General features: G+C 44.2%; 1 protein-coding gene across 1 annotated transcript in view; it reads right to left on the bottom strand.

The window, feature by feature from the left end:
* Positions 1 to 5,718: 5,718 nt before the first annotated feature.
* eif2ak3 (eukaryotic translation initiation factor 2-alpha kinase 3) overlaps positions 5,719 to 27,631 on the bottom strand; it is a 92,276-nt gene continuing 70,363 nt past the window's right edge. The window contains 8 exon segments of the mRNA XM_055644369.1: positions 5,719 to 8,461; positions 10,667 to 10,729; positions 12,365 to 12,466; positions 12,565 to 12,578; positions 12,581 to 12,716; positions 18,474 to 19,200; positions 21,021 to 21,170; positions 25,554 to 25,676. Of these exon segments, the coding sequence (XP_055500344.1) occupies positions 8,285 to 8,461; positions 10,667 to 10,729; positions 12,365 to 12,466; positions 12,565 to 12,578; positions 12,581 to 12,716; positions 18,474 to 19,200; positions 21,021 to 21,170; positions 25,554 to 25,676 (1,492 nt within the window). The 3' untranslated portion in view covers positions 5,719 to 8,284.

The raw sequence follows: 27,631 nt of genomic DNA on the forward strand, positions 1-27,631 counted from the left end.
CTCATTGCCACAGAGGGCTGTGGAGTGCGGAGGCCAAGACAGCAGATATTGTTACATAGAAACATAGAAACATAGAAATTAGGTGCAGGAGTAGGCCATTCGGCCCTTCGAGCCTGCACCGCCATTCAATATGATCATGGCTGATCATCCAACTCAGTATCCCGTACCTGCCTTTTCTCCATACCCCCCTGATCCCCTTAGCCACAAGGGCCACATCTAACTCCCTCTTAAATATAGCCAATGAAGTGGCCTCAACTACCCTCTGTGGCAGAGAGTTCCAGAGATTCACCACTCTCTGCGTGAAAAAAGTTCTTCTCATCTCGGTTTTAAAGGATTTCCCCTTTATCCTTAAGCTGTGACCCCTTGTCCTGGACTTCCCTAACATCGGGAACAATCTTCCTGCATCTAGCCTGTCCAACCCCTTAAGAATTTTGTAAGTTTCTATAAGATCCCCTCTCAATCTTCTAAATTCTAGAGAGAGTATAAACCAAGTCTATCCAGTCTTTCTTCATAAGACAGTCCTGACATCCCAGGAATCAGTCTGGTGAACCGTCTCTGCACTCCCTCTATGGCAATAATGTCCTTCCTCAGATTTGGAGACCAAAACTGTACGCAATACTCCAGGTGTGGTCTCACCAAGACCCTGTACAACTGCAGTAGAACCTCTCTGCTCCTATACTCAAATCCTTTTGCAATGAAAGCTAACATACCATTCGCTTTCTTTACTGCCTGCTGCACCTGCATGCCTACCTTCAATGACTGGTGTACCATGACACCCAGGTCTCGCTGCATCTCCCCCTTTCCCAATCGGCCACCATTTAGATAATAGTCTGCTTTCCTGTTTTTGCCACCAAAATGGATAACCTCACATTTATCCACATTATACTGCATCTGCCAAACATTTGCCCACTCACCCAGCCTATCCAAGTCACCCTGCAGTCTCCTAGCATCCTCCTCACAGCTAACACTGCCCCCCAGCTTAGTGTCATCCGCAAACTTGGAGATATTGCCTTCAATTCCCTCATCCAGATCATTAATATATATTGTAAATAGCTGGGGTCCCAGTACTGAGCCTTGGGGTACCCCACTAGTCACTGCCTGCCATTGTGAAAAGGACCCGTTTACTCCTACTCTTTGCTTCCTGTTTGCCAGCCAGTTCTCTATCCACATCAATACTGAACCCCCAATGCCTTGTGCTTTAAGTTTGTATACTAATTTTTTATGTGGGACCTTGTCGAAAAGCCTTCTGGAAGTCCAGATACACCACATCCACTGGTTCTCCCCCTATCCACGCTACTAGTTACATCCTCGAAAAATTCTATAAGATTCGTCAGACATGATTTACCTTTCGTAAATCCATGCTGACTTTGTCCAATGATTTCACCACTTTCCAAATGTGCTGCTATCCCATCTTTAATAACTGACTCTAGCAGTTTCCCCACTACCGATGTTAGACTAACTGGTCTGTAATTCCCCATTTTCTCTCTCCTCCCTTCTTAAAAAGTGGGGTTACGTTTGCTACCCGCCAATCTTCAGGAACTACTCCAGAATCTAAAGAGTTTTGAAAGATTATTACTAATGCATCCACTATTTCTGGAGCTACTTCCTTAAGTACTCTGGGATGCAGCCTATCTGGCCCTGGGGATTTATCGGCCTTTAATCCATTCAATTTACCCAACACCACTTCCCGGCTAACCTGGATTTCACTCAATTCCTCCAACTCCTTTGACCCGCGGTCCCCTGCTATTTCCGGCAAATTATTTATGTCTTCCTTAGTGAAGACGGAACCAAAGTAGTTATTCAATTGGTCCGCCATATCCTTGTTCCCCATGATCAACTCCCCTGTTTCTGACTGCAAGGGACCTACATTTGTTTTAACTAATCTCTTTCTTTTCACATATCTATAAAAACTTTTGCAGTCAGTTTTATGTTCCCTGCCAGTTTTCTTTCATAATCTATTTTTCCTTTCCTAATTAAGCCCTTTGTCCTCCTCTGCTGGTCTTTGAATTCCTCCCAGTCCTCCGGTATGCTGCTTTTTCTGGCTAATTTGTACGCATCATCCTTCGCTTTGATACTATCCCTGATTTCCCTTGTTATCCATGGATGTACTACCTTCCCTGATTTATTCTTTTGCCAAACTGGGATGAACAATTTTTGTAGTTCATCCATGCAGTCTTTAATGTCTTCCATTGTATATCCACCGTCAAACCCTTTTAGAATTAATTGCCAGTCAATCTTGGCCAATTCACATCTCATACCCTCAAAGTTACCTTTCTTTAAGTTCTGTTAAGGCAGAGATAGACAAATTCTTTAGAAAGGGTGTCAAGGGTTATGGGGAGAAGGCAATGTAAGGTAGACAACAATGCTGGAGAAACTCAGCGGGTGAGGCAGCATTAATGGAGCGAAGGAAATAGGCAACATTTCGGGTCGAGACCCTCTTCAGTCTGATGTGAGGGTGGGGCGGGAAGAAGAAAGGAAGAGGCAGAGACAGCGGGCTGAGAGAGAGCTGAGAAGGGGAGGAGAAAGCAGGGACTACCTGAAATTAGAGAGTCAATGTTCATACCGCTGGGGTGTAAACTGCCCAAGCGAAATATGAGGTGCTGCTCCTCCAATTTACGGTGGTACTTACTCTGGCCATGCAGGGGGCCCAGGACAGAAATGTCGGATTCGGAATGGGAGGGGGAGTCAAAGTGCTGAGCCACCGGGAGATCAAGCAGGTTAATGCGAACCGAGCGGAGGTGTTCGGCGAAGCGATCGCCAAGCCTACGCTTGGTCTCACCGATGTAGAGCAGCTGACACCTAGAGCAGCTAGAGCACCTAGACACCTAGAGCAGCTGATCCAATAGATGAGGTTGGAGGAGGTGCAGGTAAACCTCTGCCTCACCTGGAAAGTCTGCTTGGGTCCTTGAAAGCGGCAAGTGTAGCATTTCCTGCGGTTGCAAGGGAAAGTGCCAGGAGGAGGAGATGGGAAGATGTAGCCGGTGGCCGGATCCTGTGGCAGGTGGCAAAAATGTTGGAGGATTATTTGTTGTATGTGATGGCTGGTAGGGTGGAAGGCGAGGACAAGAGGGACTCTGCCCTTGTAGGTAAGTTGCTTAGCTTTAAGCTTATTATTGTGATGTGTATCAGGGTGCAGCAAAGAGGTGGTTTTTTTTGCATGCTATCTAAACGGATCAGATAACACTATACATAAATACAATTGTCAAATGCAAAGTATACTGGATAGAGCAAAGGGTAAGATACAGAATGTAGCTCTCAGCTTCGTACAACATTAGTTATTTAGACAAGGTCCAATGTCCACAATCAGGTAAAGGTGAATTAGACAGTACCCTAGCTTGTGGAATGACTGTTCAGAAACCAGATAACAGAGGGGAAGAAGCTGTTCCTGAGTCCTGTGCTGCACACTTTCAAGCTTAGGAAGTATGGAGATGACATGGATGAGGTATATAAATCATGAGAGGAATAGATTGGGTAGATACAGTCTCTTGCACAGAGTAGGTGAATCGAGGACCTGCGGGCATAAGTTTAAGGTGAAGGGGAAAAGATTTAATAGGAATCTGAGGGGTAGCTTTTTCACACAAAGGGTGGTGGGTATATGGGACAAGCTGCCAGAGGAAGTAGTTGAGGCAGGGACTATCCCAACATTTAAGAAACAGTTAGACAGGTACATGGATAGGACAGGTTTAGAGGGATATGGGCCATACACAGGCAGGAGGGACTAGTGTAGCTGAAGGGCCCGTTTCCACACAGTATGACTATGGAATGGAGGGGGATGTAAGTAGAGGAGATTCGGTTAACTTGGCATCATATTCATCACAGACATTGTGGGATATAAGTGCTGTTCCTGTGCTGTACTTTTCTTTGTTCTATGAAACTGTTGATAAAACATGTCCCCTTCCTGATTTGGTGATGCACGGTAACTGTATTCGAAATTCACACACGTGGGAGATAACATATATATTATTAAATTCATGAGTCAATATGTTGTATCTTTCAGTTTCAATAAACGGAAGATCACTCAGCACAATTCAAGAGTTTATTGAATTTTTGACTTGTAGGTAGTCACAATATTGCAATGCACCATTTATTCCTCGTGCCACCAACCCCAATGGATTGATAAACCGTAACAGTTTTTACACTGTTCAAGCCAAACAAAATCTAAAACCCTCGGCAGTCGCATCTATCCAGAATTTCGTCATGATACAACTATAATAAAAAATTATTGCACAATTATGGACCCAAATGCTGTACATAATTACATTGGTTAACAATTTTTTTGATCAAAGACAAAAATACATTTAAGCAGCAGAAGCCTAACGTACACACTGACAGAATGAGGCAAGACTTTTTGCACAAAGGATTCAGCACAGTTATCCGATAGTTAATTCCAGCCTTAGACCAGCCAATTCTAAAACGGAAGACCATGCAATCAATACTGACATCAGATACTAGCACTGATGTTGCTTAAAAACTAAATAAAATCTCTACCAAATTATGTGCCCAGCTGATGCCACTGGCCAACTCAAAAGAATATGATTTGGAGGAAGTATGCGAGAGAGAAGGATAGTTATGAAGCTGCTGTTCAGTCATCAGTACCCTGGCAGCAGAAGACTAACCAATATAGGAATGCCCTTTCAAAGCCTTTCAGTTCTGCACTCTGACCAGAAGGTGCTTGGATGCCAATCCAGGCACGTGACTCAGAGGGAAGATGGACTTCGATGGACAAAAAAATATCACATCCAACAGAAATTTCACAAGTAAAAATGCATTTGAGGGTTTTGCTGTAGAAACAAAGATACACAAAAGGACATAAATTGCTAGAGTAACTCAGTGGGTCAGGCAGCGTGTCTGGGGAATGTGGATAGGTGACGATTCGGATCTAAAGTAGAATCTTGACCCGAAACTTCATCTATCCACGTTCTCCGAGGATGATGCTTGACCTGCTTAGTTACTCCGGCACTTGGTGTCCTTTTGTATAAGGGTTTAGTGCTCTGCTCATGAAGGAAGAAGGGTCTCGACCCGAAGTGTCACTTATTCCTTCGTTCCATAGATGCTACCTCACCCGCTGAGTTTCTCCAGCATTTTTATCTACCTGCTCATGAAGAAAAGTTGCTTTACACAACAAAAATGGAGAATTTGACGTACTCAGAAGACTGCAGTTTATGCAAAACTGCATGGCAGTAGCCAGCAAAATGTATGGAACATGGCATGCTGACTTGGATAGAGAGCTACATGCAGTGGTATTTTTTATTTAATGCCAGTTTGTCCCCATTACCCCAAATGGTAACCGACAACATTTAAGAATGACAGGGGATTTTCCAGTTGCTGGTGAAGATGATCTTGCAGAACAAGTCTGACCACTCCAGCTCTCTAAAGCAAGCCTAACCTAAGGAAATTCCTGACTGGCATGATCTTAAAAAGCAAGGTCAATGCAAAGGCGGGAGCTATGCTAAAGCATATCAGGCAGCCAAAGGTTAGGAGCTGTAGCAAGCGCTTATCAAGTTTCAGCAATTGCAAAATTAATCTCAGCTCTCAAGTCAGCATCAATCTTTATGCAAGACAACTGCCCGTGGTGCTGATCAGGGGAAAATAAAAGAAAATTTGTGAAAATATAAAATCCGGATGTAACACTGGAAATCCAGAGCAGAAAACTGTGAAAAATCACAGAGGAAACAACACAATTAACAGAGGTATTACAGCATATGTTCTCTGGCACAATTATGGACCCAAATGCTGTACATAATTACATTGGTTAACAATTTTTTTGATCAAAGACAAAAATACATTTAAGCAGCAGAAGCCTAACGTACATACTGACAGAATGAGGCAAGACTTTTTACACAAAGGATTCAGCACAGTTATCCGATAGTTAATTCCAGCCTTAGACCAGCCAATTCTAAAACGGAAGACCATGCAATCAATACTAGCACTGATGATTGCTTAAAAACTAAATAAAATCTCTACCAAATTATGTGCCCAGCTGATGTCACTGGCCAACTCAAAAGAATATGATTTGGAGGAAGTATGCGAGAGAGAAGGATAGTTATGAAGCTGCTGTTCAGTCATCAGTACCCTGGCAGCAGAAGACTAACCAATATAGGAATGCCCTTTCAAAGCCTTTCAGTTCTGCACTCTGACCAGAAGGTGCTTGGATGCCAATCCAGGCACGTGATTCAGAGGGAAGATGGACTTCGATGGACAAAAAAATATCACATCCAACAGAAATTTCACAAGTAAAAATGCATTTGAGGGTTTTGCTGTAGAAACAAAGATACACAAAAGGACATAAATTGCTAGAGTAACTCAGTGGGTCAGGCAGCGTGTCTGGGGAATGTGGATAGGTGACGATTCGGATCTAAAGTAGAATCTTGACCCGAAACTTCATCTATCCACGTTCTCCGAGGATGATGCTTGACCTGCTAAGTTACTCCGGCACTTGGTGTCCTTTTGTATAAGGGTTTAATGCTCTGCTCATGAAGGAAGAAGGGTCTCGACCCGAAGTGTCACTTATTCCTTCGTTCCATAGATGCTACCTCACCCGCTGAGTTTCTCCAGCATTTTTATCTACCTGCTCATGAAGAAAATTTGCTTTACATAACAAAAATGGAGAATTTGACGTACTCAGACAGAAAACTGCAGTTTATGCAAAACTGCATGGCAGTAGCCAGCAAAATGTATGGAACATGGCATGCTGACTTGGATAGAGAGCTACATGCAGTGGTATTTTTTATTTAATGCCAGTTTGTCCCCATTACCCCAAATGGTAACCGACAACATTTAAGAATGACAGGGGGATTTTCCAGTTGCTGGTGAAGATGATCTTGCAGAACAAGTCTGACCACTCCAGCTCTCTAAAGCAAGCCTAACCTAAGGAAATTCCTGACTGGCATGATCTTAAAAAGCAAGGTCAATGCAAAGGCGGGAGCTATGCTAAAGCATATCAGGCAGCCAAAGGTTAGGAGCTGTAGCAAGCGCTTATCAAGTTTCAGCAATTGCAAAATTAATCTCAGCTCTCAAGTCAGCATCAATCTTTATGCAAGACAACTGCCCGTGGTGCTGATCAGGGGAAAATAAAAGAAAATTTGTGAAAATATAAAATCCGGATGTAACACTGGAAATCCAGAGCAGAAAACTGTGAAAAATCACAGAGGAAACAACACAATTAACAGAGGTATTACAGCATATGTTCTCTGCACAGGATAGGTGCCTGCCCTGTTGAATACTTCCGCTTGAAATTCGAAGCTCACCACAATAACTCCTTCAACATTCTTAATACAGTCTTGGCCACCAATTTTCAAGATTTCATTCACAGACCAATGATTTTCAGATAAAGCCATTTTGGGGACAATTTGTCCATTTTACCTATATGTCTTTGGACAGAAACCATAGGGAACTGTTCAACAAAACCTGAAGAGCGGACAATTAATAAGCAGCGTTAACAAAATGTCACTTGTAAAGACGCTCATTCCCGATCGAGATCATTAAAAATGCATAAACGTTCCTTTGACCGTGAAACTTGCACAGCAAGACAAATATTTCAAAATACATTAGATGTCTTGACCACTAATCTGGTGGTCCGGTTAACATTCTCCCTTATCTATACCATTCGTTGCACTTTCACATCAATGCAGGCATTCTAACTCTATGTTTTGTTGCAGGCAGGGAACAAACAGCAAGCAGATAGATGGAACAAGGTGAATGGCAGCTTTGTTTTTCTCTCTCCATGGACGCTGCCTGCCCTGCTAAGTATTTCAAGCCTTTTCTGTTTTATATCACAAACGGCAGGGTCCCTTCGGTTTTTTTGTCTTCTGGGTGATGGATGATTGTGCTCTTGAGACAAGGACCAGGTGAAGGAATGGGAAATGCAAGTCTCCTTAGTCAGCAATGGAGAGCTCGTCACACTGAGATGTTTTAGTTTGCACTTTCCTCCATAATGCAGGCACCTGCTCCGTTCGACACCTGCGCGTATATAAAAGCGAGCTGGTGGAATCAGTGACAAATTAATCGGAGTCTGTGCAAGAGAGGTAACCTCAAGGCAAACAGTGTCTCTCATTGGTATAGCCTTACCCATACACTTCGGGTCCATACTTAATTTTTTAAACGTTTAAACTTTCAGTGTGGAAGTACAGCAGGCCGCCACTTGGCCTTTTAACCTTTGGCAACTCGCAGAAGTGACAAAGCCTGTTTTCGTATTCATTCAAGGACATTGGCTGCCCACCGTGGAATGAAATAGAAGGGCCCGTGGATCAAGAAACTAGAGATCGGCCGGGATGGCTTTCCACTGCTAGGAGACTGATCCCCTCAAAGTCTTGCCTCCACTGGTACTCAGTGTCCGTGATCTCTGCCTCAGCGACTGCTTGTCCGGAACCTCAAAGCCTTCGAAGAGAGTGTTGCCAATGATGTCTACGGCCTCTGGGCGCTCCCCGGGTTCAGGAGAAAGCATTTTCTGCACCATTTCATGCTGTGCCAGAGATTCATAAAAATCCAGAAGTTAATTTCCACAGAGATTAGTTCAATTCTCCTCACTTTTCATTTAGTTTAGAGACACAGCATGGAAACAGGCCTTTTGGCCTACTGAGATTGCACCGATCACCAATCACCCGTAGACGAGTTCTATCCTACACACTAGGGACAATTTACAGAAGCCAATTAAACTCCAAACCTGCACTTCTTTGGAATGTGGGAGGACACCGGAGCACCCGGAGAAAACCAACGCGGTCACAGGGAGAACATGCAAACTCCGTACAGATTGCACCCATCGTCTGGATCAAACCCTGGGTCTCTGGCGCTGTGGATAAATGTGAGGTTATCCACTTTGGTGGCAAAAACAGGAAAGTAGACTATTATCTGAATGGTGGCCGATTAGGAAAGGGGAAGATGCAACGAGACCTGGGTGTCATGGTACACCAGTCATTAAAAGTAGGCATGCAGGTGCAGCAGGCAGTGAAGAAGGCGAATGTTATGTTAGCATTCATAGCAAAAGGATTTGAGTATAAGAGCAGGGAGGTTCTACTGCAATTGTACAGGGTCTTGGTGAGATCACACCTGGAGTATTGCGTACAGTTTTGGTCTCCTAATCTGAGGAAAGACATTCTTGCCATAGAGGGAGTACAGAGAAGGTTAACCAGACTGATTCCTGGGATGTCAGGACTTTCATATGAAGAAAGGCTGGATAGACTCGGTTTGTACTCGCTAGAATTTTGAAGATTGAGGGGGGATCTTATAGAAACTTACAAAATTCTTAAGAGGTTGGACAGGCTAGATGCAGGAAGATTGTTCCCGATGTTGGGGAAGTCCAGAACAACGGGTCACAGTTTAAGGATAAGGGGTAAATCTTTTAGGACCGAGATGAGGAAAACATTTTTCACACAGAGAGTGGTGAATCTCTGGAATTCTCTGCCACAGAAGGTGGTTCAGGCCAGTTCATTGGCTATATTTAAGAGGGAGTTAGATGTGGCCCTTGTGGCTAAAAGGATCAGGGGGTATGGGGAGAAGGCAGGTACAGGATACTGAGTTGGATAATCAGCCATGATCATATTGAATGGCGGTGCAGGCTCGAAGGGCCGAATGGCCTACTACTGTACCTATTTTCTATGTTTCTATGAACTGCATCAGGTACAGGCAATCGCTCCTAGCTAATGGATGCGAGGAGGATGTTTCCACTAGTGGGACAGTCTAGGCCCAAGGATCATGGCCACAGATTTAAAGGATGTTCCTCAGATTTAAAGGAGATGAGGATACATTTCTTCAGTCAGAGGGTGCTGAATCTGTGGAATTCATTTGCACAAAAGGCTGTGGCGGCTGTCAATGGATACCTTTTATGGAAGAGATAGATAGATTCTTGATTAGTACGGGTGTCATGGGGTTATGGGGAGAAGGCAGGAGAATGAGGTTGAGGGGGGGGAGATAGATCAGCCATGATTGAATGGCAGAGTAGACTTGATCAGTTTCCATTTGTTACCGTTGCGATGATATTTCATTACTGCAAATGAAGCTGTGGGAAATGATGGATGGGGAGCTGGGAGACAATGATGATGGTGCTTTGAATCCTCTGCCTTACCATCGCCCGGTGGGGTCACAACATCTGAAGCCTGGATCGCCTCGACGCAGCAGAGGGAGAATAAGAAGGGATGAGACAAAGACTTAAGACTTTTGCCTTCCATCACAGTGAGGAGGTACCTGGTGAACTCACTGTGGTGGATGTTAATTTGTGTTTTTGTCATTTTGTACTATATGTAGGACTGCAAGGCAACAAAATGATGTTCAGGTTTGTAAGCTAATTGGCTTTGAAAAGAATTGTAAATTGAGTGTGTGAGACAGTGTTAATGTACAGGGCGATCGCTGGTCGGTGCGGAGCCAGTGAGCCAAATGGCCTGTTCCGTGCTGTATCTCCAAACTAAACTAAACTTGAGACTTTACTCTACATTGAAAGATTCAATATAAGCGCAAGTTGTTGTCACTGCTGAAGAAAGATGCATGTAGCAACTCACTGCATTCGAAAAAGTAATTTTATCATTATTTTTCACTAGAGATAGGCTGGATGAACAGAGTAGCCACAACTTCCGAGTTTTATTCTTAAGCCACCTCAACCCATGTGAATTAATCATATATCTGGTACAAATAACACTAGACATGGCCGTACAATACCACATCCTTAACAACTTACCTCCTGAAGATATTCCTCCAGGAATAAAGAGGGGAACTTTAAATTCCGAACTTCTGTTAAGGTCTGTAAAAGGAAACAAGATCCTTGCTGGATTCATGCAGCTTGAACCATACTCAAAAAAGCTTATACTATACCGTATAGCAGCCCACTTGATAGGGACCCCATCCACAACCATTTCACTGTACTTCAGGGTATACGTCACAATAAAGGACTATGGAACTATCACTCACTCCAGCACTTGCATATTTATTGCAACAGTTCAGAATTGCCAAGGACGCTGTGTGAAGCTAGGAAAGAAATTGCAGGAGTCCTGGCTGAAATACATGAATCCTCACTAGACATAGGCGAGGTGTGGGAAAACTGGAGGGTGGCTAACGTTGTGCCTCTATTTAAGAAGTATTACAAAGAAAAAGCTGGGAATTATAAACCAGTGAGCCCAACATTTGTGGGAGAAAAGTTACTGGAATGGAATCTGAGGGATAAAATGATGATGCATTTACAAAGACAGGCTGATTCCAGATAGTCAACATGACTTTGCCTCACAATTTAGAGTTTTGAGGATGGGACCAAGGTGGTTGATGATGCATGGCAGTGGACAGAGTTTATATGTACTACTGCAGGACTTTGATAAGGTATTGCATGGCAGCTTACTCTTTAAAATAGATGACATGGGATCAAAAGAGAGCTGGATAGGCGAATACAGAATTGGTTTGATGGTATGAAGCAGCAGGTGATGGTGGAAGGATGTTTCTCAGTCTGGAGACTCAGTGTTCGGTACCTTTGACATCTATGCTTTAGGTTTAAGGCTTAAGCAAGGCATGATGACAGGTTTGCAGAAGACACTGAAGTTGTGGTATCATAGACATCAAAGCAGATTATCAAGAATAAAGGCAGGATATCAATCAGATGGATAAGCCAGTTGAGGAATGGCAAATGGAGTTAATTCAAATGAGTGCAAGGTGCTGCATAGTGAATGACAAAGGAGTACAATTACATACTACTCTGAAAGAAGCATCACAGTGATCAGGGTGATGGAGGAAGCTTTTGGCATGCTAGCCTGTACCACTTAGGCCATTAAGTATAGAAGTTGGGACTTTTGTTAGGGCCAAACTTGGGAGTGTTGATCATGTTTTGGTCATGATATCCGTTTTGGTCATGCCTCCACCGGAGATGTCATTAAGCTGAAAAGGGTGCGAAAAAGATTTATGAGGATGTTCCCAGGGCTGATGGAAGTGAGGTACAGTGAAGTGTTATGCAGGCTGAGACTTCATTCGTTGGAGCTCAGGAGGGTGATTTTTTGTTTTTGTTTAAGGAGATGTATAAAATGAGGGGCATAGATAGGTTGAATGCACACAACCGCATCATCACTCACTACCCTGCCACTCAACACCCCCTGCCCCCGCACTGCCTAATTGGGGAAATTAATCAAAATTAATTACGTTTAGAGGGATATGGATCAAATGCTGACAAACAAAACCAGCTTATCTGGGCATTGTGGTTGGTATGGATGAGATGGGTTAAAGAGCTTGTTTCTGTGCTAAACCACACCATGACTCTGCAGCGCCCCAAACTGAAATGTCGACTGTTCGTTTCCCTGCACAGATTCTGCCTGATTTACTGATTATTTTTTTTTTTTTTTTTTTTTTTTTTTTTTTTTTTTTTTTTTTTTTTTTTTTTTTTAAGCATCATTGTGCTTACCTGGACTCTCTCCATTTGAGTGCTGAAGGGATACAGCAACTCGAACAGGATCAGGCCCAGGGAAAAGATGTCAACTTTATGGCAATAAGTGTTTCCAGATATCTGACAATTGCAAAAGAAATTAATCAATATCACAGATCTCCACCCTGCAGATCTAGATTTACCAGTTCATAAAATAGATGTGGAATGACTTTTGTCACCTGCTCTGGGCTCAATAGAGTTTAGGGAGTGTCTGGCATACACTGTTGGTGGTAAGTATAGACCCCTCCTCTTCGTCTTGATCCATTGCCGTCACCAGCCCAAAGTCACCCACTTTCACCACATCATCCAATGTAAAGAAAATATTTGAAGGCTTTAAAAAAAGAAATAAAAAAGGAACCCATTTCAAACAAAAGAATACAGGAATGAGGGTGATATTTGCAGGGGCGTTATTGAAAGAAATGCAATTAGTTCAAAAGTTATGTGTAGGAAGGAACTGCAGATGTTGGTTTAAACCAAAGATAAACAAAATGTTGGTGTAACTCAGCAGGTCAAGTCGGAACCCTTCTTCAGATTGAAGTTCGAGGTGGGGGAGAAATAAACTGGAGGCGATAAAATGCCGGAACAAATCATGGCCGGCAAAAGATGACCTCAGGAAGGGTGGAGCCATACTGACCTTTCTTTCCTGGGCCTCCTCCACTGTCAGAGAGGCCACACACAAATTGGAGGAACAGCACGTCATATTTCGCTCGGGCAGCTAACAGCCCAGCGGTATGAACGTTGCTTTATTTAATTTCAAGTAACTGGCATTCCCTCCCTTCCCCTCTCTCCCCTACCCTAGTTGTCTTACCAGTTCCACTGGATGCATCCTTGTATACCTCTTGTTATCACACTTTCTCCACCTGACAAAGGGCCATTATGTAGCAATGTTACAAAATTTTGAGATTTAAAAAATCAAGTCTGCAATTTATCCCATCAGATAAAGCATAACAATAAGTTTAATTTGACACCAAATTCACTTTCATATCTCAAGTATTAAAAAAGTTATGACCATTTTCATACTCGGAAATTAGCATCTTGTTCCCTATTGATTTTCAATGGGCATTACAAAAAAGCTGTGATCTTAGATAGTCAAAAGCACATTTCTTAAGGAAAGATTAACATTTTTAAATAGCCTAAGTGTCCAAAGATTATTCACAAATAATTCACAATATAACATGATTTTTATATCTAATTTACATTAATTTATAGGCCAAATGGAAGGAATTTAGTGTTCAATTGCTGTAAATAAATGCCCATTTAAATCGGTTTTCTAGTGGGTTCATGTGGAACGCGCAGGTTTAGAATGTTGACAGCGCGCTGGATTAGTGCCCTCAAGTGCCGAGAAAAATACTGGGGGATATAAAAAGCCCAAAATGAGCTACTCGCTATAGAAAATTATAATTATAGGGTTATATACATGCCCCATTTAATGCAAAAATAAGGTACATACCTTTAATTGTTTGCTTTATAAAACCCTGGGGCTGCCAGAGCTTGCGGAATGAACCAGAGCTTTTAAATTTATTATATCTACTCTTCGAGGCCTATAAAACTAATAATAGCTTTTGGGACGGGTCTTGCAGCGATTCTCCGTTAATGATTTACTAGGCTGAACATCTGCGATTGGAACAGCCTAGTAAAAATCGGGTTTTAAACCCGCCCCCTCCAAACAGCTCCAAAATCACACACAAGGGGAGGGGCAGATGCTCAGCCACGATTCTGGTACGTTTTGTAACATACCTACATTATGGGCTCCACCTTTCCCGAGGTCATGGAGTGATACAGTATGGAAACAGGCCCTTCGGCCCAACTCGCCCACACCGGCCAACAATGTCCCAGCTACTCACATTCCTTGACCTCACTATCTCCATTGCAGGTGATAGACTTCTAACCGACATACACTATAAACCCACTGACTCCCCATGGCTATCTGGACTACACTTCTTCCCACCCTGCTTCCTGTAAGGACTCCATCCTCTACTCCCAATTCCTCCGTCTACGCCGCATCTGCTCCACGGATGAGGCGTTCCACACCAGGACATCTGAAAAGTCCTCACTATTCAAGGAACGGGGGTTCCCCTCCTCCACCATAAATGAGGCTCGCACCAGGGTCTCCTCCATACCCCGCAACACTGCTCTCTCTCCCCATCCCCGCACTCACAACAAGGGCCGAGTCCCCCTAGTCCTCACCTTTCACCCCACCAGCCGTCACATACAAAAAAATAATCCTCCGTCAGTTTCGCCACCTCCAACGTGACCCCACTACTCGCCACATCTTCCCATCTCCCCCCATATCTGCCTTCCGCAAAGACCGCTCCCTCCATAACTCCCTTGTCAATTCTTCCCTTCCCTCTCGGTCCACCCCCTCCCCGGGCACTTTCCCTTGCAACCGCAAGAGAGGCAACACTTGTCCCTTTACCTCTCCCCTCGACTCCGTTCAAGGACCCAAGCAATCGTTCCAGGTGCGACAGAGGTTTACCTGCATCTCTTCCAACCTCATCTATTGCGTCCGCTGCTCTAGATGTCAGCACATCTATATCGGTGAGACCAAGCGGAGGTTGGGCGATCGTTTCGCCGAACACCTCCGCTCGGTCCGCAATAACCAAGCTGACCTCCCGGTGGCTCAGCACTTCAACTCCCCTTCCCACTCCGCCTCCGACCTCTCTGTCCTGGGTCTCCTCCATGGCCACAGCGAGCAGCACCGGAAATTGGAGGAACAGCACCTCATATTCCGTTTGGGGAGTCTGCACCCCCGGGGCATGAACATCGAATTCTCCCAATTTTGTTAGTCCTTGCTGTCTCCTCCCCTTCCTCAGCTCCCCTGCTGTCTCCTCCCACCCTCCAGCCTTCTGGCTACTTCTCCTTTTCCCTTTCTTGTCCCCACCTACCCCCACCCCCGATCAGTCTGAAGAAGGGTTTCGGCCCGAAACGTTGCCTATTTCCTTCGCTCCATAGATGCTGCTGCACCCGCTGAGTTTCTCCAGCTTTTCTGTGTAACCTCCCAGCTACCCTAGTTCCACTTGAACGTGCTTGGTCCATAACCCTCCAAACCTGCCCTATCCATGTACCTGTCCAACTGTTTCTTAAACAATGGGATAGTCCCTGCCTCAACTACCTCATCTGGCAGCTTGTTCCATACACCCACCACCTTCTGTGTGAAAAGGTTAGCCCTTGGATTCCTAATAAATCTTTTCCCCTTCATCTTGAACCTATGTCCTCTGGTCCCTCGATTCTCCTACTCTGGGCAAGAGACTATGTGCATCTATTCCTCTCATGATTTTGTACACCTCTATAAGATCTCCCCTCATCCTCCTAAACTCAATGGAATAGAGACCCAGCCTACTCAACCTCTTCCTATAGCTCACACCCTCTAGTCCTGACAACATCCTCGCAAATCTTTTCTGAACCCTTTCAAGCTTGACAATATCTTTCCTACAACATGGTGCCCAGAACTGATTACAATATTCTAAATGCGATCTCACCGATGTTTTATGCAACTGCAACATGACCTCCCAACTTCCATACTCAATACTCTGAATGATGAAGGCCAAAGTGCCAAAAGCCTTTTCGGCCACAAAAAAGGTTATCTTTTGCCAGCCCAGATTTGTTCCGACCTTTTTTCGCCTCCTGTTTAAACTATGCCTGGAGGCAAGACCACTTCAAACCCAATGCATCAATTCCTTCTAGCAACCAGGCATCAAATCCTTCTACACATCAAGATACAAAATGCTGGAGTAATTCAGCGGGTCAGGTCGCATGTCTGGAGAACATGGAGGTGTGATGTTTTACGTCGGGATTTTTCTTCATGAGGTCTGAAGGGTTCCGACCTGAAACATCCATAAGTGACGTTGTTCTCCAGAGATGTTATTAAGCGGCCCGCTGAGTTACTCCAGCATTTGTATTTTGTTGTGCAGAAAGATTTGATGCCTCGGTGCCAAGACAGCGTGGATTGACATACTTTACAGTTTGTGATTTTTAGGATATTGTACAGATTGTCAGGCCAGCATGTGTTGTCAGCTACAACTACCCTGAAGCATTGCATGTACGTTTCTTAAACCAACAAAAAGCAGCTCAACAAGTGGATAGGTACAAATCTACTCAAATGGTAGTCGGCAGAGAGCAAGGACCAGGATTTGCAGAAAGCGTAGAAAGTCCAGGGGCAAAATACCTGAAAATATTTCGTCTTGGGTTCATGCTATATGCATGAACTAAATGAGTCAAATATCCTTCTGACCACATTGATCTCATCAATTCACCATTTTTGAAATAATTGTAATAATAAGTACATCACCTGAAACAGGCAGTGCAGCAGGCAGTGAAGACAGTGAATGGTATGTTAGCATTCATAGCAAAAGGATTTGAGTATAGGAGCAGGGTGGTTCCACTGCAGTTGTACAGGGTCTTGGTGAGACCACACCTGGAGTATCGCGTACAGTTTTGGTCTCCTAATCTGAGGAAAGACATTCTTGCCATAGAGGGAGTGCAGAGAAGGTTCACCAGACTGATTCCTGGGATGTCAGGACTTTCATATGAAGAAAGACTGGATAGACTCGGTTTGTACTCGCTGGAATTTAGAAGATTCTTATAGAAACTTACAAAATTCTTAAGGGTTGGACAGGCTAGATAACTTATACAGCACGGAACAGGCCATCTCGACCCTTCTAAAACACATAATCTCCCCTAGTCCCATATACCTGGCTCAGACCATAACCCTTTCCCTTCCCATCCAGGCTAAAAACGATGCCTCCACCACCTTCACTGGAAGCTCATTCCACACAGCTACCACTCTAGATGTGGAAGATGCTCCCGATGTTGGGGAAGTCCAGAACAAGGGGTCACAGTTTAAGGATAAGGGGGAAATCTTTTAGGACTGAGATGAGAAAAACATTTTTCACACAGAGAGTGGTGAATCTCTGGAATTCTCTGCCACAGAAGGTAGTTGAGGCCAATTCATTGGCTATATTTAAGAGGGAGTTAGATGTGGCCCTTGTGGCTAAAGGTATCAGGGGGTATGGAGAGAAGGCAGGTACAGGATACTGAGTTGGATGATCAGCCATGATCATATTGAATGGCGGTGCAGGCTCAAAGGGCCGAATGGCCTACTCCTGTACCTATTTTCTATGTTTCTATCACAGTACCGTTACATAGCTCAAAAATCTCTCAACTGTATCCCACACCAGGGAGGCTAACATTCTATTAACCTCTCTTCATGATGTTCAATTAACTTCTGGGTCAAAATCCCAAACTATCCATGCCCCTCAAATTAATAACATACTCAATCACAGTACATTGAAGTAAAGAACAGCTCTCTCAGCACACAATGTCTGTGCCAAATACGATGGCAAGATAAACTAATCTCCTCTGCCTGCTTGTGATCCAGATTCTCCATTCCCAGCCTGTCCTGTCTCCTCCGCCACCGCTGGTAATGCGTCCCACAGACCCATCACTTTGTGTAAAAAAATAAAAAAAAATTCCCCTGCACATCTCAGTAAACATAGAAACATAGAAAATAGGTGCAGGAGTAGGCCATTCGGCCCTTCGAGCCTGCACCGCCATTCAATATGATCATGGCTGATCATCCAACTCAGTATCCCGTACCTGCCTTCTCTCCATACCCCCTGATCCCTTTAGCCACAAGGGCCACATCTAACTCCCTCTTAAATATAGCTAATGAACTGGCCTCAACTACCTTCTGTGGCAGTGAATTCCTGAGATTCACCACACTCTGTGTGAAAAATGTTTTTCTCATCTCGGTCCTAAACGATTTCCCCCTTATTCTTAAACTGTGACCTCTTGTTCTGGACTTCCCCAACATCGGGAACAATCTTCCTGCATCCAGCCTGTCCAAACCCTTAAGAATTTTGTAAACGTTGCCCGTCTCACCTTAAAGCTATGACCTCTGGAGTTTAACATTTCTGCACTTGGGGAACAAAGTTGTGACCATCTACCTCATCTCTGCACAAAACACTTGCCCCCGGTTTGCCAGTGTGGTTTGAACAACTGTACTCCATAGATATGTGCACATTCATGGACAGTCCCTTTTGCAAACATTAAGGCGACAATTCGGTGCTCCGCACATGTTGCATTATACCTTAAGATCCCTGTGCATTAGTCCTTTGGTGTGCAAAAAGCAGACAGCATCGGCCATCTGCAAAAATATCCGAAGACAGTCAGTACGATCCCGTTCCTCCATGCGACATCGCCCATTCATCCAGTCCTTCAGCGTCTCTTTCTGGCAGAGCTGCATCTGTATGTACAAGTAAACTTTGGGGGAGCTTTGCTGCTTCACTTTCTCTTCCACTCCTTTGGACAGACCCAGATTTAGTGAGGTGGGTCTTGGTGGAGAACGTGATAAAGTACAGTCAGGGTGCAAACCCTCAGTTCTACTGTTCACCTCCACCCTAGACGTGGTGGTTTGCTTGCCACTGCTGCCTGTGCAATGGCATGATGGCTCGAGGCCTGATGCTTGTTGGCAGCCCGAATCTTCAAACACAATGTCAAAGGAAGCAGTCTTGTCATCACCCTTGACTTTACCAGCAGCCGTTGGGAATATTTCAAAGGAGTTTGTCAGGTTGGAGTTTCCATCAGTTTCACCCGTGGACAGGTGACCATTCTGGTCACATTGCCTGCGCTCTGAGGGCTGGTTAACATCCTTGGAAAAGTCCAGACACATGCATAGCTCCGACGACGAAGGCTGACTCGCAGCAATCACAGAGTAGGAACTGAACTTCACAGAAGGCGCAGAGGTCCCCGCGCAGTTTCCCACGACCGGATGCTTCAGCTGGTTGATGGAGGGAGAACTCGCAGGCCATTCAGTACTGGGAAAGTGAAAGCAGGGACAAAATTAAACTCAAGTCACGACTTTCTTCCGCTATAAATGTGAATGCAGGAATTCACAAAGGAAATATTTGAAGTTATAAATAAAAATAAGAGGAGGGGAAAAAAAGATATGCAATCATGCATACATGCAGATATAAAGTTACATGTGTTACTCTAGCATTGTTGTGACTTTTTGGCATTTCAAAACAGGATTTGTGGAATAAACAAAACCAGATGTCAATTCTGAAAAGATAGAAATGACATAAAAGAACAGAACAGTGGAGCACAGGAACAGGCCCTTCAGCCCACAATGTCTGTGCTGAGCATGATGCCAAGTTAAACTAATCTCCTCTGCCTGAACATGATCTATAGCCCACCATTCCCTACATATCCGTGTACTTATCTAAAAACCTCTCAAATACCCCTATCGTATCTGCCTCCACTACCACCCCAGCAGTATGTTCCAAGCATCCACCATTGTGTAAAAACATCCCTCACATCATGTTTAAACATTGCCCCTGTTACTTTTAAGTAATCCCCCCCCCCTCCCAGTCTTTTACATTTCCACCCTGGGAAAACTGCTGACTCAACACTATCTATTCCTTTCATAATTTTTATATCCTTCTATCAGGACTGTAAAGTGCACAGAGAGATGAGATGCTCTTAGTCAGAATTATATTGAGCATTGTTATAACAGGGCAGGGGTCAAGATCTGATGAGTTCGAGTGGGAGTGGGATGTAGAATTAAAGTAGCAATCAGCAAGGAGCTTAAGAGTTCTCTCTGTGAACTGAACGCAGGCACTCCATAAAAGCGGACAAGACTGCTGATTTGATCAACGTAGACAGATAAACGCATTGTGAAATGAATGCAATGTAAGTTGTGCAAATGAATCAGTGCTTCACTTGGATAAGACTGTTCAGGTGCTGGATGGTGGGAAGGGAAAAGGTACAAGGCCAGGATACATGGAAGCAAAACTAATTCCTGTTTGGGAATGAAGCCAGTTGCACACGCAACCCAAAAGTTGCTAAAGCCTCTGAATACACTGTTTTTAAAATAAAGGAAAAGGAAACGCAGATCAGGAAAAAAGTCAGAACAATCTTTCGATTACAGATCAGTAAATTAAAAATACATATCATATCCCAGGAAACTACAGATACAGAATAAGTTAAGATGGTTAAGGTCACAAATATTTCCTTGGGAAGTCCGCAACTTATAAAGGGGACATAAAGATGTGGGAAATCTGACCTGTAAGAAAATAGATTATTTCTTGTATTTACAGTATGTCCTACATCTGACGTACTAATCACGTGTGTTATAAACTGCAATTAATTTGGAATAGTGTTTGGGACAGGTTGATGACCTTGATGAGCACCTGAAGGCACTCCCTGGAGTTTAGAAGGATGAGGGGGATCCTCGGTGAAATTTACTGAATAGTGAAAGGCCTGGATAGAGTGAATGTGGGGAGGATGTTTCCACTAGTGGGAGAGTCTAGGACTAGAGGCCTTAGACTCAGAATAAAAGGATGCACCTTTAGAAAGGAGATGTGGAGGATTTCATTAATCAGAGGGTGGTGAAGCTGTGGTAATTGTTGCCACAGACGGCTGTGGAGACCAAGTCAATGGACATTTTTAAGGTGGAGATCGACAGATTTGTTGATTAGTAAGTTTGTCATGGGCAATGGGGAGAAGGCAGGAGAATGGGGTTGAGAGCGAAAAATATATCAGCCATGATAGAATGGCGGAGTAGACATGATGGGTCGAATGGCTTAATTTTGCTCTTAAATCTTCTAAACCTTACAACACGGCAATATTTATTTACCCTTCGTCCTTGAGAAGCTGCCGGTCCATCTCCTCCTGCCAGCCTTCAGGAGGTGCCTCCAGCCAAGCGTTGAAATAGCGGACGATGCCTGGGTGCTCCAGTTTAGCTAGTGCCTTCACCTCTCGCATAACCTTCTCCCGCGCTTGATCACTGCGGAATCACAAACAATAAGATGAGGACACACCGATCACAAGTCCTCAGTACACAAAAATGGAGCCACAGGAAGGAGAGCAACAGATGTTCACTAGACTCGTGCCAGCAATGGCTGTTGCATCTTATATGGGGAGATTATGGGGGACTGGAACTGCATACTCCAGAGCAAAGATCCTATAGCAGAGCAAGATGGGTTACTCTCACGCAAAAGTGAAGTACGTTCATGGGCGGATTCATGGACGATTTTATGACTCATTTTAGCAACCAGCCCCAGCCATCTTGTTCCGCCATCTTGCTCCGCTTTCTTGCTCCCACCTTCTTGCTTCCGGCCAAAAATTGGATCCGCAGCGAGGAGAAGGGAGTGCGGGGTCCGGGGCAGCGAGGAGAAGGAGTGCGGGGTCCGGGGCAGCGAGGAGAAGGAGTGCGCGGTCCGGGGCAGCGAGGAGAAGGAGTGCGCGGTCCGGGGCAGGGAGGAGAAGGAGTGCGCGGTCCGGGGCAGCAGGAGAGGAGAAGGAGAAGGAGTGGCGGGGTGGGCGCGGTCCGGGGCAGCGAGGCAGGAGGAGAGCGGTCCGAGCGAGGAGTGCGGGGTCCGGGGCAGCGAGGAGAGGGGCGCATAGGAGGGGGGGACATTGTAGTAAGGGGGCAGGCAAGAGAGTGCCGGGGGGGGATAAGGCCTAGTGTGTGTGAAGTTGCAGGGAGGTTTACAATGTTTCTTATTTACAATGTTTCTTATTTAATGTCCCTTGTCTAGTCTGAAATAAAGTTCATTATTGGATTAGAAGAAATATAATTGTGTGTGTTATATACGTTTATATAATTTTCATGTATGTGTGTTTATAAACATTTTATTCTTTAACAAGAATTAACAGAATTATGAACTAACAGAATTATGAATCTAACCCTATATCACACACAAAAAGTCCCCCCTGTCAATCACCCTGCGAGTTGGGTCGGTTCCGGTTACTACAAAATCAACTCAAACACTGCTTGTGAGCCATTTAAAAAGAAATGATTTAAAAAGCATTAAAAAAGACAATTACCAGAATCAAATTGTATTCTTGACAAGAAGTTTGAACTGACAGATTTATGAATCTAACCGACACAAACTGTTGCCCCGCAACATTGATTACAGTGCGAGTCGGGTCGGGTTAGGTAGGCTCAGGTTGCTAAAATGGGCATGGAAAAATGCCCATGATCCCCTCCATAGCGTACTACACATCAGTCCATTGCATTTAGCAGGAGTAGCCTATCTTGCTCTGCTATAAGATCTTTGCTCCAGAGTGCGAATGAGAAGGGATCTCATTACTGTGGACTGTGGTTCCCACCTGTTTTGAAAGGAAATCAATAATACCAGTGCCGAAGAAGAGTTTAGTTTATTGTCACGTGTACTGAGGTACAGTGAAAAGCTTTTGTTGCGTGCCGAAAGACAATATGATTACAATTGAATCATTTACAGTGCATAGGGATTTAAAAGTATGGAGCAAAGTGACATGCCTCAATCTACCGACGTGTGGCACTAATGTCCATGGTAATGAAGTGCTTTGAGAGGTTGGTTATGGCACATACAGTATCAACTTCTACCCGAACAGGAATCTGGACCCACTACAATTTGCCTACTGCCACAGTAGGTCAATGGAGGATGCGACCTCGCTGGCTCTCCACTCTACACTGGACACTTGGACAATCAGAACACAAACGTCAGGCTGTTGTTAATACTACAGCTCAGCATTCAACATCATCAGCCCCTCCAAACTGGTTATCAAGCTCAGGGAACTGAGTCTCTGTGTATCCCCTTGCAATTGGATCCTCGACTTGGTCAGCAACTGAACACAGTCAGTTTGAATTGGCAGCAACACTTCCTGCTCATTAACCATCAGCACAGGAGCACCTGAAGCACAGCCCACACCCCTACACTCACTCTGTACTCATGACTGTTCCAACACCATCTTTACAATCGCCGATGGCACCACCGTTGTTGGACACTTTACGGATGATGACGAGTCAGTTGGGAGAGAGATCAATCGATTGACCGAATGGTGCCAGAATAAACTTGCTCTCAACATCAGTAACACCTGAGAGGTTGGTTATGGCACATACAGTATCAACTCCTACCCGAACAAGAATCTGGACCCACTGCAATCTTGAAAATATCAGACTTGTCTTAGCGGAATAAACAGAGCATTTTTCGAAGACATGGACACCATTCATTGATTTACTACAAGGATAGTATGGGTGCAACACAATTTTGGAGTTAAATATAATTATGGGTTGGGTGATGGGTGGGGAGGGATGCGAGGTAGGTATATCACCACCTTTTGTTTGATTCTTTCTGTTTTTGTCTTTTTATTTCTCTACGTCTTCCTTATTTCTTTTACTTACTCCCTCTTTGGCTACACCGCTTTGGTAGTCTAGGGGTTCTATCCTTGCACATTTCACTTTTCCTCTTTCCTGCTTTTTCTTTCTTCTTTTCGCTCAAATATAGCTAAAATCAAAATTGAAGCTGTATTATGTCATATGCCGCTGGTTATATCTTTGTACACTTGCTTCTAATAAAAAAATAAAAATAAAAATAAAAACATCAGTAACACCAAACAACTAATTGTTGACTTTCGAAAAGGATCCACAAACCTGTCTTCATCGATGGGACGGAGGCAGAGTCAGTAAACTTTGTTCCTGACTGGCACCAGACTGATTCCTGGGATGTCAGGACTGTCTTATGAAGAAAGACTGGATAGACTTGGTTTATACTCTCTAGAATTTAGAAGATTGAGAGGGGATCTTATAGAAACTTACAAAATTCTTAAGGGGTTGGACAGGCTAGATGCAGGAAGATTGTTCCCGATGTTGGGGAAGTCCAGGACAAGGGGTCACAGCTTAAGGATAAGGGGGAAATCCTTTAAAACCGAGATGAGGAGAACTTTTTTCACACAGAGAGTGGTGAATCTCTGGAACTCTCTGCCACAGAGGGTAGTTGAGTCCAGTTCATTGGCTATATTTAAGAGGGAGTTAGATGTGGCCCTTGTGGCCAAGGGGATCAGAGGGTATGGAGAGAAGGCAGGTACGGGATACTGAGTTGGATGATCAGCCATGATCATATTGAATGGCGGTGCAGGCTCGAAGGGCCGAATGGCCTACTCCTGCACCTAATTTCTATGTTTCTATGTTTCCTGGGCATGCATAACTCTGAAGATCTATCCTGGACTCAGCACATTGATGTAATCATAAAGAAAGCCCATCAACGCCTCCACTTCCTTAGAAAATTGAGGAGATTTGATATGCCGACATATACTCTCTTCAACTTCTACAGTTATATAGTAGAGAGCATATGGACTAGTTGCATCATGGCCTGGTTCAGCAACACCAACACCCAGGAATGAAGATGATTACAAGTAGTGAACACTACCCAGCCCATTACAGGTAATTAAATTCCCACCATCGAAAGGATTTACAGGAGTTGCAGCCTCAAAAAGCACCCAGCATCAGAGACCCACACTACATTGGCCACACTCTCATTTCACTCCTGCCAACGGGAAGGTGGTATAAGAGCCTGAAAACTGCAACTTCCAGGTTCAGGAGCAGCTTCCTCCCAACAGCCGTCAGGCTAGTAAACCTACAACCTCCAACTGAGCTTCGAACTATATAGACTTGTATTTGTCTTTGCACTATTAATGTGAGGTTTTTTTTTGTGGATGGAATACAACGCAACACAGTGTGGCAACGGTGGAGTTGCTGCCTTACAGCATTTGCAGCGACGGAGACCCAGGTTCAATCCGGACTACGGGTGCTGTTTGTACGGAGTTGGTACGTTCTCCCCGTGACCCATGTGGGTTTTCTCCGAGATCTTCGGTTTACTCCCACACTCCAAAGATGTACAGGTTTGTAGGTTAATTGGCTCGGTATTAATGTAAATTGTCCCTGGTGTGTGTGGGATAGTGTTAATGTGCGGGGATCGCGGGTCGGTGCAGTGCAGACTCAGTGGGCCAAAGGGCCTGTATCTGCGCTGTGTCTCTAAACAAAACTAAACGTTTCTCTGTTTATTCTGGTGTTCACTGAGTACTATGTTTTCATATATGATGTGCTGCTGCAAGAAATAATGTAATTATTCTTTTTCAGGACATATGACAATAAAACCCTCAACTCTTGAAACTTACAGTATTCTAACAGGATGAAGGGAGGATGTTTCTCCTGACAGAGTCAAGGACCAACAAAAGCTTTTCACTGTACCTCGGCACACGTGACAATAAACTAAACTAATTGTGAGCTGCACCAGATCAACGTGATAGGAGAGAGAAGTGAATTTATCTACTTAATGGACCTCAGTGATCCAGATTTGGTCACCTGCTAATTGACAATCTGTGAAACTTTGCAGCAATTGCTCACCGATTCGGGAGTCGAATCCTTTTGATGGCGTAGTTGCAGTCGTCGACTTTGTTTTTTGCCTCAAAGACTACTCCAAACCCACCACGTCCGAGACACTGGACCAACTCAAAGTCACTAAGACATCTGAAAGAGCAAGATCTGCATTAATGGATGCTTTGTAACTGTTTCAATGAGTAATCCCAAGAGAATTAAAATCATAAAATATTTAAGTGCTTGGAAACTCAGCCCAACCCCAAATCTAAGAACAGGCTAATCATCTCATTAAACCTGCTTTATCATTCAATTAGATTGTGGCTAGTCGGAATCTCAATTCCATTTTAAATAGCTTTCATCTTTATTCATTATAAGCCTAACAAAAAAAGGTCACGGCCACACAAGTTTAAAATTCAGCAGAGAGCATTTTACAGGGAGAAGATTTAAAATTTCAAATGTTTTCTGAGACACTTTCCTCCCATGGCCAATTTATATCATTCACATAGGGAATACAGATGCTGCTGGAAAGCGTGGCGTTTGTCGTCTCTCCAACATGTTCTTGAACTTGGCAGCTTGACCATTTCAGAGAAAATAGTCTTTGAGAGATAAACCGCAGGAGATGTAACACCTGTCCCTCTATACCCACCCTCCCCCCACTCGACTCTGTCCAAGGGCCCCAACAGTCTTTTCAGGTGAGGCAGAGGTTCACTTGCACCTCCTCCAACCTCATCTATTGTAGCCGCTGTTCCAGATGTGGACTTCTGTACATCGGCGAGACCAAGCGTAGGTTCGGCGATCGTTTCACTGAACACCTCCGCTCAGTCTGCCTAAACCTGCCTGATCTCCCAGTTGCTCAACACTTTAACCCCCCTTCACGTTTCCACACTGACCTTTCTGTCCTGGGCCTCCTCCATTGCCAGAGTGAAGCCCAGCGCAAATTGGAGGAACAGCATCTCATATTTCGCTTGGGCAGCTTACACCTCAGTGGTATGAACATTGACTTATCCAAGAAGCCCTTGCTTTCCCTCTCTCTCCATCCCCTCCCCCTTCCCAGTTCTCCGACCAGTTTTACTGTCTCCAACTACATTTTATCGGTTTGATTTGGTGTTACCTTCTCCCAGCTAACAATGATCTATTATATATTTAATCTATGTCTGCCATGATCTCCATTCCCTTGGTCCCGTCTCACACCATACACTTCCTTATCTATACACATCCTTACCTATGTATCTCCCACTCCTGACATCAGTCTGTAGAAGGGTCTTGACCCGAAACATTACCTTCCCTCCAAAGATTCTGCCTCTCGCTGAGTTACTCCAGCATGTTGTGTCTAACTAATATTGCACACAATACCCAAGGTGTGGCCTCACCAAGACCTTGCATTTTCACAGCAAGATTTTTCACATTCAATCTTGTCTTTAAAAACCCATGCACCATGTGGCTTCTTAACCACCTGTTGCACAAGGACACCTAGGTCTCATTACACCCCCCCTCCCCCCCGCACCTCCCAATCTACCGCCATTCAGAAAATAATGTGCCGTCCTGTTTTAGCCACGTTAGACTGCATCTACCATGCTTTTGCCAAACCCAACCTGTCCACATCATGTTGCAACTTCTTTGCAACCTCCTCACACTTTCACTCAGCTTTGCGTCATCTGTAAACTTGGAGATGACATTTAATTGCCTCCTCTGCAGCTGTAATATACATTGCGACACAAGCTGGGGTTCCAGTATGATCCCTGCATCACTATATATATGTGGGAAACGTCTCATTTATCCCTTCCCTTTGATTTCTGCATGCTAACTAGTTTCCTACCCATGTCAGTACCTTAGCCCCCAAACTCAAGTGATTTAATTTTACAAGCTAATGGGGGACTTTATCATAAATCTTTTGAAAATCCAAATACATCACTTTCATCGATTTCCACCTCATTTATTCTGCTGATCAGATCGTCAAAGTTCCAGAAGATTAAGAGAGAATAATTCTCCTTCTACAAACCCAGTTTGATACTATCTGATCTTGTCACCGTTTTCCAACTGCACTGCTATTACTTCTTTTATAATGAAACGCTAGCATTTTCTCTATAATCAATGTCAGGCTAACA

This window comes from Leucoraja erinacea, chromosome 1, assembly GCF_028641065.1.
Source record: "Leucoraja erinacea ecotype New England chromosome 1, Leri_hhj_1, whole genome shotgun sequence".
NCBI lineage: Eukaryota > Metazoa > Chordata > Chondrichthyes > Rajiformes > Rajidae > Leucoraja > Leucoraja erinaceus.